Consider the following 19,769-nt stretch of genomic DNA (forward strand, 5'->3'; position numbering starts at 1 on the left):
CCCATGGATGTATTAAAAGAACTGCCTGCCTTGCCCACACGTTTCCATGTGTGGTTTGTGAATGTAAACTTCCGTATACGTCATCGTACTCAAACTCTCGCGAGAGACTAGTGAATCTACAGTATCTATGTGTAGATTTTGGATTGTGAACATAACATAAGCTTGCAATTAATGTTCTGGTATGCAATTATATAATCATTTCACAATAATTATTTTACAATAGTGCAAAAAAAAAGCAAGTAAGACCAACAGCCAAGAGACATCTGGTTGCATTTTATTTATTTTCACTATCATATAAAACAGTGCTTTAGATGTAGCAAAGAAGTGTGTTCTGAATTAATACCGTGTCATTTCAAACATTATTGGCATTCAGTAAACGTTTTTCTGTGGTACATTCAGCGATGTTTTTGTGTTAAAATAAGTGTTAAATGGCTCTATATTCTGACAGCAATCACTGTGTTTGGTCAGTGACTTGAAACCCCCAACCAACCCCCCGCTGTCCTCTATATCTCTCCTGTAGTCCTGCATGCAAAAATACATAGTCCTTTAGGCATCGCAATCTGATGTTCTGTTTCCCAGAAAATGTAAACTTTTCTCTGATTGGGTAGTCCGCCCTGCATGCAGGACAACAGGAGAGAGATAGAGGACAGCGGGGGGGTTGGGGGTTAAGTCACTGACCAAACACTCAATTTCAGTGGTTGCTGTCAGAATATAGAGCCATTTAACACTTATTTTAACACAAAAACATCGCTGAATGTACCTTTAAGGACCGAGATCGTTTCCCAGCTAGTTCGGTTTATCTGGGCTAAAAATAAATCTAATCCTGAGCTCGCCAATTACAATTTACCATCACAAAGCAGTTGACAATCATGTCCGAGCAGAACAGAAAGAAAGGCTCTCTTTGTTTGGGGGTTACATAATACAAAAATAGATCCATTATACACGTCAATAGTTACAGAAACAGACTTTACAAATAATACTTTGCTGTTCTACTCATGAAAAGGAGGAAGGAAATATAGCAAGATGAAACTTTGGATGAACGTATTACCAGCTTGAACAAAATTCAATTTTCCACATCACCAACAGATTTGGATTGCTGTGGCAGACTAACAGTAATGAAAAGTGGGGCTGTACAAAAACATTGAGGATCTTATAAAATACAATTAAAAAATGGGGATAAAAGAATATTAGGAGCACAAACAGTAGCACAGTGGCTGCCGGAGATTCTCCTGAATAAAACAAGGAAAGAAGTCCCAACTTCTGAATGTCCCATGCAGTAGGTGATAGCATCTGCCTATTTAGACAACTGTGACATTTTTGATATTGTAAACTTAAAAAAAAAAAATACGACAAAGAAGTTGATTAGAACTTCTTCTTGTTCTGATAAGTTGCAATAATAAAAAATAGTGCAAGTATGTACAGAATATACAATGACAAAACAAATCTGTCAATAAATATGCTGTTTGTTGATTGAAATGTTGCTGGTCTCCGTTACATTGCTACCATCCACAGCTTTACAAAAAAGCGATGCGAGAAAAAAAACAGGACACTGGGTCCCGTCATGAACGTCTTCAGCATCTTGCATAATGTCTGTATGCCAATATAAGCACGCACATCCCTTGTCGTTGTCGTTATCATCGCCACAAAGAAAAGACGTTGCCACCTGCACGTGTTGCCAAACCCCCATTTGAGTTGTGCTCGATGTGACGGAAGAGGACAGGCTTTTTTTTTGCGGACATCAGTGTTTTCTGGTCTTCAAAGTATGAACTCCAGCAACTGTTCGTCGCCTAGCAGGTCCAGAGAGAGGCAATTGGTGGACCTGCGGCCGTAGAAGGAAGGTTTGGCCGGGCAGTGCAAAAGGGGGTAATAACTCTGATCTGCGGGGATCTTGGAGGTTGTCGGGGCATCTGGGAGACCAAAGGTGTAGCTGTGGGAGGAGTCAGGGAGGAGCGTGGTTCCCAGACGCACATCGTCCAGGCTCTGGCTGTGCCGATCCACATAGGCAGGTGGCCTAGATCTCAGCACCTAGAATAGAGACATATGGTGAGGAAGGAGATAAAGGTAAAGTCCCACTGATTGTCACACAATGTGTGAAATTTGTTCTCCGCATTTGACCCATCCCCTGGGGGAGCGGTGAGCAGCAGCAGCGCTGCGCTCGGGAATCACATGGTGATTTAACCCCCCAATTCCAACCCTTTGATGCCGAGTGCCAAGCAGGGAGGCAAATGGGTCCCATTTTTATAGTCTTTGTTATGATTCGGCCGGGGATCGAACTCACGACCTCCCAGTCTCAGGGCGGACACTCAGACCACAAGGCCACTGAGCTGGTCGCTGAGATAACATGCCATGTGACAGAAGATAGACGACAGACCTGGTTTGAAGTATCGTTGCTTTGTAATTTCCCGAGATCATCATCACTGTGTGGAGGACACGCGTTGCTGTCTGTATAGCACAAAACTCACATTGTAAAAGTCGATTTTGACAAGAAAAAGCATAATATGCTGTATGTTCTATACAGTATATCTGTCAATGATCTCATGGTTTGCAGTTTAATTCTTTATACCTGTCAAGTGAGTCTCTGAGGTGAGCAGTGGGCCGTCCACTGACACGCCCTGAAGAAGATCAGCCAACTGGACCATCTGATCAGGATCATCCACGAGAACCTCCTTTGGACTGCCTACATTGGTCTGGATGTCTGGGGGAAATGATTAAAAACCCGAATGAAGTAATCTATCAACAATGAGTAATGTGCTTTGTTTTTCTCTTCTTTCCTGTGTCTGAGTTTGTTTTTCTTGTTTGTGTATTATTCTATAAAAACTGAAAATAAAATATTGGGGGGGGGGGGGGGGGGGGACAATGAGTAATGTGTTGTCGCCTTGTATGAATTGATGGAGCATGATGAAGATGAAGAGTTATGGAGGGTGAGGACGACATGTCTCTCTTCACACAAATTGCAATGGTAACACAGGAGGAGCCATTCAGACAGCTATACTACTTAGATAAGATGCTACTGGATGGATGGGTATTAGCCGCCACACATTTTTATGGCTAAAATTTCAAATTTCAAAACTTTTCCATGACTTTTCACAGATCCATAATGGAATTTCCATGTAATGTGAGGCGGTGACTCATACCAGAAATTATTAGTACACTGGACAAATAGGACACACCTCTTAAATATTGAATTTGAGTGCTTACGAATCACTGCAGCGCATTACATGGAAGATGAATTGTCCATAAAAATATTAATATTAAATACAAGAAGCACTAACGTCCAATCTAAAGAGGCATGTCCTATTTGTCTAGTGTACTAATAATGTATCGTATTGATTTGGAGTCAGTGGGTCACATTACATCAAGGAAGCTATGGGGGGGGGAAATCCATTTGTTTTTATAAAAAATAGAAAAAGCACTAACATTACTTGGAAGGTTATCCACTGCAGATTACTATAACAACAATTAATTTCATTACACACAACAAAATTCCATGAGTTTTCCAAAACTTTGGAGATTTCAGTAATTCTGCGACTTCTCCAGGCCTGGAAAATGGAGATTTTGAAATGTCATGACTTTTCCAGGTTTTCCATGAGCGTGGGAACCCTGAACAACTGTTTCCCGTCTCACCTTCCTCTTGCCACTCCTGGTCATCAGTTCGAGCCTTGCTGCCCGTGTCGATGCGAGAGGTGCAGGAGCTGCTGTGGCTGAAACACTTCTCTGCTCGCCGCTGACCCTCCTCCATGGAGGAGATCCCCGTGGAGAGGCTGTGCTGACCCTCCTCCTCCACGGAGGAGATCCCCGTGGAGAGGCTGTGCTGACCCTCCTCCACGAAGGAGATCCCCCTGGAGAGGCTGTGCTGACCCTCCTCCACGAAGGAGATCCCCCTGGAGAGGCTGTGCTGACCCTCCTCCGTGGAGGAGATCCCCGTGGAGAGGCTGTGCTGCCCCTCCTCCTCCATGGAAGCTATCCCCGTGGAGAGGCTGTGCTGACCCTCCTCCACGAAGGAGATCCCCCTGGAGAGGCTGTGCTGACCCTCCTCCACGAAGGAGATCCCCGTGGAGAGGCTGTGCTGACCCTCCTCCGTGGAGGAGATCCCCGTGGAGAGGCTGTGCTGCCCCTCCTCCTCCACGAAGGAGATCCCCCTGGAGAGGCTGTGCTGACCCTCCTCCGTGGAGGAGATCCCCGTGGAGAGGGTGTGCTGCCCCTCCTCGTCCATGGAGGCTATCCCCCTGGAGAGGCTGTGCTGACCCTCCTCCGTGGAGGAGATCCCCGTGGAGAGGGTGTGCTGACCCTCCTCCGTGGAGGAGATCCCCGTGGAGAGGGTGTGCTGCCCCTCCTCGTCCATGGAGGCTATCCCCGTGGAGAGGCTGTGCTGACCCTCCTCCTCCATGGAGGAGATTCCCGTGGAGAGGCTGTGCTGACCCTCCTCCTCCATGGAAGCTATCCCCATGGAGAAGCTGTGCTGCCGGGTGTCTGCTTCGATCCCAGAGCTGCTGGTGGAGTGACGGGACAGACCAGGGCTGCTCTCGCTTCCTGGGGGGTCCAGGTCCAGGTCATCACTGATGTAGGACTCTCTGTAACGCTTCTTCTCTGGAAGGGAGGAACCAGACGACTCTTTGACATAAGAGCATAAACTGCACCAATCAATCAAATCTTGACGGTTATCATCTTTTTCTCAAACTGAAGTGGATATACTGAATGTATCACACCTTCTCAAACAGCTGCCTCGGGGAAACTGGAAACTGACAGAGGCTAAGAGCCAGTTAATATAACTGTCAGTTTTCAGTGTCTATAGCAAATTTGGTGCTTTTTGTTACAGTGGTGGGCAGCATTATTAGCACCCATTTCAAAATGGTTGATCAGTTAAATACCGGTAATTGTAATTCACAGAGCTGCTTTGTCCATATTTTCAAATGTCACAGAAACAAAAATAGATATTTTAAATTGAAAACTATGATTATTATTATTATGTATTATACGCTTGTCCTGGTTATTTTCCCATAGAAGTCAATATACAAATGTTGCTGGATGTAGCTCAACGAAAAGTGTAGAAATGTCATATCTAAGCAGCTGCCGCTCCAAATTCAATTGCTCAACATAACTGGGATATCTCAGACATGTTTTGCAGGCCCCAGGTGGCCCCCAGCTGTACTGATATGGGCACATCCCACTCCTCCTCGCCCCACCTTCGCTCTCCTCCAGCTGACGGAGGTGTTTGAGGGCTGGCTGCAGGCTGAGGTAGAGGCGGTGGCTGCTGCTCAGGTGAAGGAGGAGGTGGCGAGAGCGAAACGCTGAGCCAGTGTAGTAAACCAGCTTCCTGGCCGACGGCAAGCCATCTGGCTGGATCTCAAATTTCTTCCCCTGGATAAGACAACATGATATTATGCATGTGTGCTAGTGTGCCTAGCTAATGCCCATGAAATAATTAGAATGATTCTACTTCATCTTAACCCATTGATACCTGATGCAGCATTTGTGTGTGTATCCCTTTAAGACCGCGAACCGCGTTAAAGGGATACGCACACAAATGAGGGATATACATGCAAATGCTGCATCAGGTATCAATGGGTTAACAGAGAATGGAACGTGTGTGTGTGTGTGTGTGTGTGTGTGTGTGTGTGTGTGTGTGTGTGTGTGTGTGTGTGTGTGTGTGTGTGTGTGTGTGTGTGTGTGTGTGTGTGTGTGTGTACCAGGAAGGTGAGACGTCCCACGTTAGACCAGGGGAAGTCATACAGCAGCTGGCGTATGTTGTTCATCTCCTATGAATGCAAAACACACACATGGGTGATCCAACACAGCTCAAACGCTTGTGGGAGCGCGTATGCGCCTAAACACAAGATTTCTCTATATTAGCTGTAGATTAGCTAGATTGTTTGGTTGATAGTTGAGGTTAGGGTAGATTAGAGTAGGTTAGGCTGTAGATTAGCTAGATTGTTTGGTTGCCCATCTTCAGCCATGGACAACTGTATGTTGCCAGCTCCAACACAGGTGATCCAGTATCCCTGAGGAGCAGCCAGGGCGAGGCCGCGCGGAGGCCGAGCTGCGTATGTGGGCTGCAGGGCCAGCTCGGCGAGCTGCAGGGCGGGCGAGGCCGCGCAGCGGGTGAGCCTAGGAATCGAGCACGCGAGATGCCTAGTATTTTAAAATTAGCGATGGATTATCAGTGCTCCATTGTGTGTTTGTTGGTCAGTCAAAGCCATCTGGACCTTGCTGAGAGGCCACGAGTTCTTCAAGGTATCTCACGGTCTGCTGACTCTTAATCAGCCAGGCCTGCAGCCCTAATCCCCCCCAGATGGCCCCTGATGGACAGATCAAACATCTGACAGCCCCCCTATCTCCTGATGCATCCCACACATTCCTCACATGGCTAGTCAGGAGGATTTTCAGCTCCACAGACACACAAACGGAATCTGCAGGTTGGCTCTTACGTATGATGTTGACGTACACACACATTAATAACACACTCACAACATGCACGCACCTGATAAACCTGCATTCCTCGCAGGGTCAGACCAAGCAATGCCGTCCCTCTCTCGGCCTTCTTGTCCTGGACAAATGAACGATGAGATGTCAGAGAGGCATCTGAGCGTTCAGATAAGAAACCCTTTCCCCAGTTTAGCCCCTCTTGACTAGTTTCACCGGGAAATGCCCTCTTAACAGCAAATTAATGGTGTCCGCACGTTGCGCAATTGGTGGACCAGCTGTCAAAATATCACTCCGCAGTTGAGTGATTTTGAAATGGGGAGGACAATAAACTGGGATAGATATGATATAAGGTGATGTAACTGCCCTGTAGCCATTCATCAGCACAGCTCAAGTGAAGCCAAACTGCCTTCATCTGTGGGGAAAGACGGTTTTTCAGTTCAAGAGATGAAATGGCCATAGATCAAAAAGGCATTCCTTCAGCCAATGGGCCCATCGCTTATTTTATTGACATCATGTTTTCCAAGGACATATTTGCACATCCAACTATCTCAGATGCATTGCAAAAGGGTGTTTCGGTCCCTCTGGACTTTCGTCAAGAGTATTTTAAACTACTTGTTCAACCATGATCTTAAATAGATAATGCTCCGGCCATTCGGTGTGCACATTGTCATCAAACATCAAAATTAACACACCTGGCCGTAGTGTGTGCTACAGAGGCTCAATTCAAGCAACTCGTGTGATTCAGATGGCTTTGAAATAGTGTGTTTTGTCTCCTTGACCTTTTGGAGTCTGTAGAAGGTGACGGGCACGTCCTCCAGGCGACACGACTCCCTGATGAAGTGCAGGACGGCGTCGCGGGCGGACATGCCCCACAGCTCCTGATGCACCTTGGGCCCGTGGCAGAGGAGATAGTTCACTCCACGCTTGGCTACAATCTATGGAAAGAGAAAGGGAGAGATGTGGTGATGTGGTGAGCAGAGCAGAGAGCTCAACTTACCACAAAACATTCAAATCCCTTCAAAGAAATGATTCATGTTAACAGGGTTCCTAATCCTACACAATTTAAAAATGCCACTTTTTCTATTCTCGATTTATTTTTAAGATTTTGTCTGATGTTCAATATGATTGATGCAGACAGACACCTTGTGCGGGCCATCTTTTTACCCATCATTGCATTCAGTACATCCATAATTCTGGTGCAGAGTATTTTATATAATGCACGACAGCGGCTGGGTCATAAAAGCATCCTTCTATCTGAACATTATTCTTCACATCAACAAAAACTGTGGACTCAAAGTGACTCTACAACAACATCAAAGCTAGCATTATGTGTGTATCCGACCTGAAGCACAGCATTTTTCATACTTTTCCAGACAGTGTTTTCAAATTCCCAAACTATTCAAGACCTGGAAATGACCCAATTCATTTGTTATACTTTTCCAGACTTCTCAGACCTGTGTAGGAAACCTGCTGTAGTCATCAATCAAACATGGAGACCCTGTGACAGTCATTGTAAACTCTGCTGCCACATGGGGACAGGGGACCTACCCAGGGAGGGAAGTAGTCCTTGGGCTGAAAGTAAGGGGCGGCCTCGGTCTCGTCCCCGGGCGGCGGGTGGTCAGCGAGCTCAGCCTGCAAGGCGTAAGCTGCCAGCTGGAAGTACACCTCCTCCTGCTGACGGCATTCAGAGCGCAGCACGCGCTCTCGCAGGTCAGAGTAGTACAGATGACGGGCCTTCCGCTCACTGGCACCGCACAACAAGAGGGGGGGGGGGGGGCAAAGAGGCCATTTACACCTGGCGGTAACATGCGTTTTCTGCCATCTGATTGCAATCTGATTGCAATCTGATGGCAGAAATGGGTGTCCTCTCAATCCGCATACAGTTGCTGTATCCGGATGGAGAGGACACATTGGATTTACACTTGTGTTCAATGTGTACACAATGCATCCCTGACCACCTCCGGAGGTGGTTTGGCCGATCAGATTGCAATCCTTCAATGCGTTTTGGGGGGCGTTTACACCTGTACTTTCAAGTGATAAAACACAATCTGATTGCAATCTGATCACAGAAAACACATGTTAACGCCAGGTGTAAATGGCCTCAAAGATGCACGGCAATTAGATTGCAAACAGAGGTTCAGGATGCGACAATAAAATGAATAAATGAGCTGGTGCTATAGTGAAGAAGATGCACATTGAACAAATAGAGAGACTTACCAAATGAGTCGGCCGTTCTCCACGTAGTACTGCACTTTGAGAAAGAGTACCAGAGGCAGGACTCTCTTCGGTATGGCCTGTGTAAAGGGTCAGAGATGCTGGAGTTAGCCTGTGTGCTGCCTGCCATCTCAAGTGTGTCATGCTAAAGGACAATGTGTGGCTCTTACTGTATGGCGGTGAACTGTTGCTGACAGTTAATAGCACGTACAGACTACAAGATCCTCGTGAGTCGGCAGTCTGTTCCTTTCACACTATACAACAGTCTGTCTTGTAATCAGGAGTCGTTGAGTCGTTGTGGTTTTCACACTATATGACTGAGCTGCGACAGCATCACACATTACAAGATATTTCACCAGGAGAATCCCTGACAAGTCTGCAAACGACCAGAGGAGGAACCACATTAGCAACCATGATATTGCATGTTTTTGTGAAGGGGGTTCCTATATGAAGGAAACCCCCGGGAGGCACGGGGAGAACATGCAAACTCCACACAGAAAGGCCCTTTTGACGAGCCCACCCGGGCGGTGGGCACTCGAGGACATGCGGCCGGGCACGCACTCCTTCAGCGTTCACAGCGTCCCAGGTGGGAATCGAAACCCAGGACCTTCGAGCTGTGAGGCGACAGCGCTTGCCACTGCACCACCGTACCGCCCTAGATTTGCATAGCTACTTAAATGCTTTTTAAATTAGTTTTTTGGTTAAGGGACAGCAGTTTGTACCAATCTCGGAGAATGACCTCCTCAGTCAGACCACTTGTCTGTTTGTAGCGTGCTGCAGACAGCACACATCACCCCGTCTAGTCGGGTCAATTATAGGACAAGATACACTTAGCGTACTGTTAACACAGTCTTGGGTTCTGTCTTCATTGTCTCTAGATGGACACAAGGCCACTACTGCAACACCAGCCTTATATACAGTAGGTGGGGGGTGAGAATCGGGTGACCCCGGCTGTGTCTGCCTCACTACGCTCCGCTCTCCTGACCACACTCCCGACACGACTAGATATCGAGCAGGCTAGATATCCGTCGGACCTCTGTGATTGGTCGGTGAGTGCTCGGGGGTGTTTCCCGCTTGCGTCTGTGGACAGTTCACACTTAACAAGCGAGCGCCGAGCCAACGTGATTTGCCTCTGATCAGGGGGGGCGGGGTTTGTCGCCGAGGCCCCAAAACAGCTCGCTGAGGGCTCGGAGCGCCTAGTGTGAACTGGGCATAACAGGGAGCAAAATTCTCCTAATTTGCATTGACAACAAATATCCAAAATATCCACCATCTTTTTTTCCCTTCTCCGGGATAGAAAAAAAAAAATCATCTATATATTTGCCTTACTTTTCCTGAATCTTGCTTCAAATCCTTAGGAAAGTACTTGGTCAGTTTCTCCTCCATGTCCAAAAAGATGTGCTCATTATCTGGGAGGAAGGAGGACAATCGGGAAACAAGAACACGTTCAGCAAAACAAACAAAACAATCATGTAACAAAGCGCACGCATTTGCTTCACAATGGGACTAATTAGGGGGAAAGAAAAAGCCCCTTGTGAATGACAACAAGCTAATGCTAATGCTAATGCTAATGCTAATGCGTCTATTTGTTAACCCAGTGGTTAGCATGGCAGCTCAGGACCAAACACTGCTGGCAAGAGCTTTGTTGCTTTAACATTCTGTAAGCTTAATAGCTGTTGTTTCGTTGTATTATACAACTGTGAATGTTTGTATCTTGACGCTGCGATATGAATCTCTCTTTCAAATAATCCCTTGGATCTAACTTTTTACACCAAAACTAATCCTGTGTTTTCAAAATCACATTTGTTCCGTTTCGGTAGAGGCTGAGAAGCTGTTTTGCCGAGGATGGAGGTGCTGCAGCGGCACTGAATACATTCCGTCTCAAATAAGCCCAGTATCAGCCCCACCCTGGTACCACCATGGTTCATCACATCGGCACAACATCCTCCTTCATTTTCTTTTGTGCAACGTATGAGTCAAAGCATCCTGTCCCCCGGACTGTTTCACAACACACTCCTCCTCCAAGCATCCATGCCTCCCTTTCATCTCCTCTGACTCACTCCAACCCCTTCACCTCTCCTCGTTCACCAAGGCCTTTATGAGTAAGACTTGGGTCAATGTCCAGTCCCACCCCCCCCCCCCCCCCCCCAGCTCTTTCCCCTCCACTCCAACTCTCCCCATTCCATCATCCCTCCCTCCCTCCCCTCACTCCCCTCACTGAAGAGCTGGAATGCCAGGCTGCATTCCAGGCTTAATGAAGTTAATATTGCTGGAATCCAGGCCCGAGTGGTCGCTGGACCCACACCACAAAAACAAAAGGCTGCTTGTTCAGGAGGTGAGCCGCCACAAAAGATGACCAAGGCTTTTCAACATATTTGTACAAAGGAGGAGAATGAAAGTGAGAAAAGAGAACATTTAGCACTTTGCTCAGTGATGGATTGATTGATTGATTTTATTTTGGATATAGAAAACAAAATCCAAGTGGACATGGAAAAGTGTAAACACTTATTTCCAACGTGGTCCCTGCTCTTATAACAACAAGACATACAGTAACACACAGCATCATATAAACCAGTGATACTCAACTTGCGGCCCGGGGGCCAGATGCGGCCCGCGATAGGGTGCAGAGCCACTGGCCCCCTGACCATTTTCTAATTCACAATTGAAAACTAATGTTAAATAAAGTTTGACTGAGCTGCAGCTAAATTGTCAAATATGGCTGTCTGCTCGCTGCCCAGCCACTTACAGTATTATGTACTAACTTAACTTAACCTAACTAACTATCCTGTATGCACAAAATTGTGAGACTAAACTCCGGCTGACACCCTAATAACCTACAATCGGCTAAAGAAAGATTTATATTAATATTTGTTTATTAATTGGCCACTGGCCTCCTGTCATTTTGCAAAAGTGGCCCCTGGGCAAAGCAAGTTGAGTATCCCTGATATAAACAATACAGAACAGTCAAGGATCAAAAGAACAAGAGAAGATATAAACCAACATAAGGTAATAAAAATTAAAAGGAAAAGAAAAAAGAATGAGCCTATTCATTGATGTAGATTGGGAGAGTGGAACGATATATTTGGTGGTTTTGGTAGGATCCCCTGTGATGTAATACAAAACAGAAATATTACAATAATATTCCTTACAAAATGTTTCATACTTCCTTTTGTCAACTAAAGTAAATTGAGAAAAATGTGCTTGTCATGAATTTAGACAGCAGATATCCCAAAATCACCATATCATCACGATACGATTCAACTGAAAGAGGATAAACCATAATATTGAATTATCGCCCAGCCTTACTTGAGATGCTAAACATCTTGTTAACAAAGTCACTGAGTGCTGCAATACGGCGATGTTTGTGCATGGCCTGAAGCACACACTTCCTACACCAGTGGTTTTATATATATATATATTTTTTTTTAATACTACCAAAGATGAGTAGGGTCACTTGCGATTTTTGTATTATTGTTTTTTAGTTCTGAGTTTAAAGTGATAATCTCCAAGATTTCAGTTTTGTTGGTGACACCTATGGCGATGAGTGGTAACAGTGTTGCATTCATGTAATGTCACATAATGTCACTATATACTGTAAAAAGGCTTCCATCAAATTTTATTTAGATGAAAATCTTTGAGATTATAACTTTAAATCAGGATTCTGAGAAAAGTCAGAATTCTCAGATTAAATCAGAATTCTGCGGGGGGGAAAGAAGCATACTATGTGACATCACTGATGATGTCACTGATGATATTATCGATGGTGTACCGGAATTGGAGTCTCTCGGGCCCCTAGACCACAGACCTTATTTCAGGCATTTCACCAAAATCCCCATACAAAAATCCCATTGACTTCTAGATGAAGGAAGCAGAAATGCTAACATCCAGCTCTTCTGGACTCATTCCTGCGGTCATCTATTGCTTTGGGCTTGAGAGGCTGAAGGATCAGATCAGTGAGTGAAGAAGCTGACTCACCCTTTAGCACCGTGAGGCCAAAGAAGTAGAGCTCTTTGATGCCCAGGAGCTCTGCCACACGGCTGAAGACATCTTGCCCCGTGGACTTCAGCTAAAGCAGGTGGACAGAGAAACAAGTGTGATTACCGGTAATATAGCCATTTCTAAACATGAGGTCTGGACCATGGCCGGTATATCAGAGCAGGTTATTAATACCACTTTTACCCTTCGAGACATGAGCGATCGTTGTTTCTATACATCAGGAAAAGGTCTTGTGTTTTTTGGGCTGAGTAGAGCGGGCGGGGGGATGTGTGCTGCACAGCCTAAAATGCGTCCGTCCACAACACGAGATCGCACTAACGTTAAACGGGTGGATGATTTCACAAGTGGCATTCAAGTCATATCTGACTAGTTTAACATTTATTTCTCCCCACCGAAGTGAGGCTGTATGTCTCAAATATATACAGTACATAATGCAACACTATATCCACCCTCTTGCATTTTCACATAGCTACAAGACAGACGGGTCGGGAGGAAAATAAACCATCATTCAAGCTGTTTGCAGCACTTGAGGAAACCATGAGTTTGCTCATTTAATTCATAACAGGAAAGAAGTGGACAGGGAAAGAAGTGTGATCAATATGGATTCAGTCACGGAGGCAGGAAATCATCAAGTTCACACTGGAGTGATTAGGGATGGGCATGTTTAATCGCTGATCAATAATCGATCGCTAAGAATTTTGTCAATCACGTGGAATTTGATCGATCTAACGGTATCAAAATCAAATAGAGGTTTCCTGGTATCAAACGGAGGTTGAATTAATGAATTTCACTATGTGGCTGCAATGAGACATCTTACCAACTGGGGCGCAATTATCGTTTGATATGATTGATGATTGAAAACACACTTTCTTTAGTATTTTCTGCCATAGGCTTCTTCTTTCTTTTTTTTTAAATTATGATTAATGATTAATCGATTGGCAATTTTCCCGATGATCGATGAAGATTTCTTGAAATGCCAATTCCTAGAGTGATGGCCAGAAGCTGGCCAAGAGGACAGCTAGAGACATATTAAAACACCCACCCCTACAGCGATGTCCAGCTGCTCTTTATTAGGGAGGAGAACACAAATGGTCCTCTCCTGCTTGGCTGAGACAGACATGGTGTCTGGGTCTCTGTCTCTCTCTCCGTCAAACGGCTTCAACTCTGTCTCTCCGTCACCTCCTATCTGTCCAGGGGCACTTCTTCTTCCATGTTCTTATCTGAAAAGATAGATGACATCAGAGTGAGATAATAAGCAAGGAGGTGAAAACACATGATAACCCAACAAGGTTTCAACATGAACCATGAAGGAATTTAGATGAGAACATTGGTCCATGTGTCAGATCAGATACTGGACAGCATCAACTTTTAGACAACCCCAAGATTCCTAAGTTCTGTTGTGTTCATATACAAATGGTTCATAAGCAAAAAATATATATATTCATGTGGTATTGTGTTATCCCCCCCAAAATAATCCCATACCCAGACATAAGTAAACACCATGGGCTGACTGCATTTATCATCATCTAGCCACCAAGATTAGCTTAACTCCACACGGCATGTCCCATCTGAATGGTTTGAAGCCAAATGTATTACCGTCAGATTTATCCTCCTCCAGGATCATCATCAAAGCCATTATCAGTCAAATGCAAGAATCGTATTGATGACGTAAGTAGGTCCAGATTCAAAAGCATCTGGACTCAAAATCTCAGTCCAAGTCAACATTGGACTGATGACAATACTGGATTCCAATTAGATCAATTAGCATACAAGAAACAGGCCATTTAAGCATTCAGATAATCCTATGTAAACCTTTTCTATTACAACTCAACTTAATTGGCAAGACAAAAAGCCACAATCTAAACACAAATGGCCATGATGGAGGGAGACTGTGTATTCGAAGCGTATTACCAGTGTCCATCGGAAGCTTGCAATTATATTGACCCGAAGCCCCAACTGGTACGAGCCTCATCTGATTAGTGATTAGCGTCTCTGAAGCTATTAATCAGATTAAGAAGAAGTGCCGCGGGCTCAATCTGATCCCTTGTAGATCCTGCTCCGGACCACAACAGAAGTTAAGCAAAACCCAACAGAAAACAAACCAAGTACAGTAGGCCAGAGGTTCTCAAATGTTTTTCAGCCAAGGACCCCTTACAAGATCGAAAATATACCGGGGATGGAATGGGCTAAGCTTAATTGTTTCCACGGTAACGTGCTTGACTTTTAATTTGATAGGTTTGTTATTAGAATGTAATCCATGAACCATTTTAGATTTAAAGCATAAACTATTTTCGTTGAACTATGAAGATTTTGCAAAAAAAAAAAAAAATGTTTTTTATTACATTACATTTACATTACGTCATTTAGCAGACACTTTTGTTTTGTCCAAAGCGACTTACAATATCACAATTTGTCAACAGTACAGAAAACCACTATGCAACACAATCAATGACAGCCAAGATATTTTGATAGACTAGCACCATGTAGGAAGTGGTTTGAGAAGGAATAAGTAACATGTAGCATTTTTTTTTCTTCTTTTTTTTACCTGAAAACTTTTCACGGACCCCCATTTGAGAACCATTGCAGTAGGCTACACAATACACACGATTCTGAAGCAAATGACTATGTTCTTGTGCCAGTAAATGCCCTCCTCTCAGAGTGACTTTTAACTGAGGAAGCACAAACAAATTGTTGTTTCTTTTCGTCACACCTGTGTTCCTCTCAGGAGTTTAATATTCACTGCGGGGCAAAGAGAAAGACATTTCAAAGCTCCATGACAGAACATGTCTCTCCAAAACATTGATACTTCACACCTGCAATTATTGTGTGCTTCCTACTCACCTTGATACGAACAACATACTGTATAAGCTTTTCCCCCCCCGTGTACAAAGCAAAGGTGTGGGAACTTCTAAAGTGAATGTTGTTGGCCGCCCACAAGACTAAACAGCGTCTTCCCAACTATGATTTAGGATTTGTGAACATGTTGAAACAGAGTCTCGCTCGCTCACATCTGCCTGTCAATGCAAACAGACATTTGAAAACCTGAAAATCCAGTAGCCTTAACATCCAACCTGTTCATGACAGGGCCAAACTAATTTCACTATACAATCAAGTTGAGCCTAGGCAGTGCAGGGGATATACAGTATATATATATATATATATATATATATATATATATATATATATATATATATATATATATATATATATATATATATATATCTTAGACAAGCTGGTCTAAGCTGTTTTTTCTTCAGCAGGATGGGTCTATACTTGGTCCATTTTAAAAAGGCATGTTCAAGTTTTTTTCCCCATCTTCTGATTAATTGTCATATCCACAAACCAATTCCACCTGATTGTGGATATACCGTATTGTAAGCAGGGGTTGTCCCCATTTGTGAGCAATTTATGAGATATTCTTGCCAATATGACTGAATGTTCTTAAAATATTTATCTGGAGAAAATGCTTTGGAACAGGAAAGTGTGGAAGGTGCTGTGATTCTTTTGGTGACCTGATGTACTACAATGCGAATCAATTCTTGAGAAATGGTTCAGGACCGCCCTAGTCTCGCTGGCCAGCCTCCTCTCCCTTCCGTCCGAGGAGTCTGGCGCCGCAGGTCTCCATAACTGGGATAAACCCTCCCCTGCTCTACTCTGCTCTCCCATTGGAGGCGTCGGGTTTCAGACGCTGCCGGATGTCCGCTCCCCGCTTAAGAAGCTCCGTCATTGGTTCCGACCATGTCAATCAGAGCGGCTTCCGCTCCCTCCTCCCTGTGTGTCGCTGTAAATAGTGCCCTGCCGCCTCAGGGAGCTCTGAGACCTCGACGAGCTGTTTTTGGAGCTCGGCGACAAACACCAACCTGATCAGAGGCAAATCACGTTGGCTCCGTGCTCGCTTATTAGTTGTGAACCGTCTACAGACGCGAGCGGGGAGCTCCTCCCCCGAGCACTCACTCACCGACCAATCACAGAGGTCCGACAGATATCTAGCCTGCTTGATATCTAGTCGTGTCGGGAGTGTGGTCAGGAGAGCAGAGCGTAGTGAGGCAGACACAGCCGGGGTCACCCATTTCTCACCCCCCACCTACTGTATATAAGGCTGGTGTTGCACTAGTGGCCTTGTGTCCATCTAGAGACAATGAAGACAAAACCCAAGACTGTGTTAACAGTACGCTAAGTGTATCTTGTCCTATAATTGACCAAACTAGACGGGGTGATGCGTGCTGTCTGCAGCACGCTACAAACAGACAACTGGTCTGACTGAGGAGGTCATTCTCCGAGATTGGTACAAACTGCTGTCCCACAACCAAAAAACAAAAATGTAAAAAGCTATGCAAGTCTTACACGTTTACTAAAATCATTCTATTATCCATTCGAAACGCAATAATATTTTAGATAGCCATAAACTTAATAACTCAGACTTAATGAATCTAATATATTGAACCAATTTTGGAGAATGACTCATTGATGTGCGAGCGTGTGTTTAGAAAGAATAAAGCCGGTGTGAGAGTGTGTTTGCAGACTTGTCGGGGATTCTCCTGGTGAAATATCTTGTAATGTGTGATGCTGTCGCAGCTCAGTCATATAGTGTGAAAACCACAACAACTCAAAAGACTCCTGATTACAAGACAGACAGTTGTACAGTGTGAAAGGAACAGACTGCAGACTCACGAGGATCTTGTAGTCTGTACGTGCTATAATTGACCTTTTGTCAGTTTGCAAACAGTGATTACATATTTTGTGGAACTGCAAGATAATTTTCACAAACGAGGACGTCGTTTGTGAAGATTATCCTGCTGAACACACATTTCCACTCCCATGAGCTTGTGATGACAACCACAGACCTTATTTCATGCATTTAACCGTAATCCTAAAATCACTAAAATCACATTGCCTTTTCCCCTTACGAACCAGCATGGTGGAAATGGCCTACCTTTTTTTTCAGTGAATGAAGTGTGATTAATACTACTGAGCAAATACCTTTGGGTGATACTTAAAATAGTCTGAATATTACTTTTTCTAATTGGGGGAAAAGAATACAGCTATAATACAACACCTTGTTCAAATTACAAGATTCACTCAAAACAATGGCAGTTAACAATGCTCCGTGTTTTTTTTAGATAGAATGCCCTCAGTAGACATTACCAAGGCAGAGAGTTTCTCACCTAAAACCGCCTATGGAGCGGGGCATCTGTTACATGGAGCATGAGTCAGAGCTGCTGGGGAAATCCAGAGAGACGTTTGATCACCTACTCAGTCATAGGTCCTACTGTACCAATAGAGACTACCAAACTGCTGATGAAGTACAGCCAGCAAATAGCCTACCTCAGAACTTAGAGAAGTTTGTAAACCGTTACATCATGTCAACTAAAATCTCAAATTGGGATCGTTATCGTTACGTTGCATTATATCAAATGGCCGCCTAACGTTACAAACATTTGCCTAACGTTATGCAGGCGATGCAGTTCATAATTCACTTCTATGTAACGTTAAAGACCATGGGCGAGCACAAGCCGAACAACAAGCCCCCTTTATTCCAAGCAGTGAAACATTTTCCCTATATAGGGAAACATAACGTTATTCCAGGGGGGTCGGTCGGTGCAACAAGTGCATCACTCACACAGGCACGGTACTCATTTAAACCAAAGAGAATTGTGCAGCAGAGCAGTACTCACCATTCAGTTAGATGAGCGGAAAACGTTTAAAATTCAGTCGTGGGTTTTCCATAAAGCTTGTTTAGACGCATTCTTCACTTTTATCCCATACAGACGTGACAGAGGAGAGAGACTCGACTGCTACCCTGCTACAACTCCTGTCGCTGCCTGCTGTCTGAAGACTGAAGGCTGCAGAGATTGGGCCATACCAATTTCTGATAGCTGTAGGGGAGGTCTGAGTAATAACGATAATACTGTATTTTTTTCACTTCTCAATTCAGAATATAATTAATTGGTTTGTTTCGTTTTTGAGTGAGAAATAAAGTTATATATAACTATATTATATAGTTATAGTTATATATATAGATATTTGAAAAAGGTATCACAGGACAGGACGAGTCCTCCCATTCCTCCCTATGGATTACCATGGGCTCAGAACTAAAAAGCGACCCTAATCTAATCATCTTCTTCGGTACAATTGTGTGGTGTTTATGAATTGTAGTATCATGCGTCATTATCATTTTCCCTCTTTATGCCAGCTCCTCCGCAAAATATTCGGTAGTATTTTCATGCCATCATTTTCGTCATAATCTTAGCTTCAATAGAAGGCCTACCCGGTATAGTGTGAGGACACTGCCACCTGTAGGCCTTCTCACTCACAGCGTCCTGAGAAGGGCTATGCCACCTGTAGGACAATTAAGCAATATTTGCCTAGCACTTTTGTAAACGAAATTAAGACTCTAAAATTAAATAAAATGTAAACCACACAGCCAGGGCTAGAGTGAACACTCAAGCCAAGGCTTGCTCCATATGGTCGCATTGCCGTTTCCCCCCAGTGACGCGGTTTGTTTAACAAAATGCTGCTCGGCTCATCCCTTGTATCCTTGTAGGGTTTATGTTAACGAGGGATCAGCCGAGCAGCATTTTGGTAAACAAACCGCGTCACTGGGTGGCAACGGCGATGGAACCCTATGGAGCCTGAGTTTGAGAGTCGGACTCTAGCCGGCTGACCTCTTGGGCTAATTCTTCTCTCACTCAGAATGTCAAAAATATAAGCGATGTGATGTAGCCTATACTTTTTGAGATATTAACGTTTGTTTGGCACAACTCAGTGAGATGCTGGTTGCCTTCACTGTCGTCTATGCTGCCTTCAAAGCGAAATAAATAAATGGGGATCAGTCCTGTAAAAGGGGTTCTTTGTATGTTTATGTGTTGACATTTACCAATTGTAGGGTACTATGCAATTTGTTAATAAACATAGGCTAGCTAAAGAATGTTTCCGCCCGGTTTCGAACCGGGGACCTTTCGCGTGTTAGGCGAACGTGATAACCACTACACTACGGAAACTGATGCCAAAATGTTCTAACTGGTGACTTATAGGAAGAATTACCGTGACGTCATCCAAAATAGCGTAACCCCGCGGCAGTTAACTGCCCCCTATTTTGGATGGCAGTGACGTCACGGTAATTCCTCCTATAAGTC

At 44.4% G+C, this 19,769-nt stretch overlaps 1 protein-coding gene across 2 annotated transcripts; it reads right to left on the bottom strand.

Annotated features, from left to right (window-relative positions):
- Window positions 1-274: 274 nt before the first annotated feature.
- LOC310795927 (uncharacterized protein) lies at window positions 275-18,443 on the bottom strand. 2 transcript variants are annotated; one of them, XM_083658033.1, is made up of 14 exons: window positions 18,309-18,443; window positions 13,813-13,853; window positions 12,613-12,703; window positions 9,967-10,046; window positions 8,641-8,717; window positions 7,972-8,167; window positions 7,203-7,358; window positions 6,479-6,544; window positions 5,688-5,756; window positions 5,184-5,358; window positions 3,625-4,587; window positions 2,564-2,695; window positions 2,372-2,442; window positions 275-2,025 (listed from the first exon to the last, which is right to left on the bottom strand). In XM_083658033.1, the coding sequence occupies exons 4-14, from the start codon at window positions 10,021-10,023 to the stop codon at window positions 1,756-1,758; spliced, it is 2,232 nt and encodes a 743-aa protein (XP_083514159.1). In that variant the 5' UTR covers window positions 10,024-10,046; window positions 12,613-12,703; window positions 13,813-13,853; window positions 18,309-18,443; the 3' UTR covers window positions 275-1,755. The 2 variants fall into 2 exon arrangements, with proteins under 2 accessions (XP_083514159.1, XP_083514158.1); XM_083658032.1 differs by having other exon boundaries at window positions 13,676-13,853.
- Window positions 18,444-19,769: the final 1,326 nt, after the last annotated feature.

Source organism: Poromitra crassiceps (genome assembly GCF_964638095.1).
Source record: "Poromitra crassiceps genome assembly, chromosome: 22".
NCBI classification, from domain to species: domain Eukaryota; kingdom Metazoa; phylum Chordata; class Actinopteri; order Beryciformes; family Melamphaidae; genus Poromitra; species Poromitra crassiceps.

Coding starts and splice junctions, on each gene's coding strand:
- LOC310795927 (XM_083658032.1), bottom strand. CDS start 13,753: ATGTCTGTCTCAGCCAAGCAGGAGAGGACCATTTGTGTTCTCCTCCCT. Junction 7,359..7,971: donor AGGACTACTTCCCTCCCTGG/GTAGGTCCCCTG, acceptor CTCTTTCCATAG/ATTGTAGCCAAGCGTGGAGT. Junction 2,696..3,624: donor CCAGGAGTGGCAAGAGGAAG/GTGAGACGGGAA, acceptor CATTTCCCCCAG/ACATCCAGACCAATGTAGGC.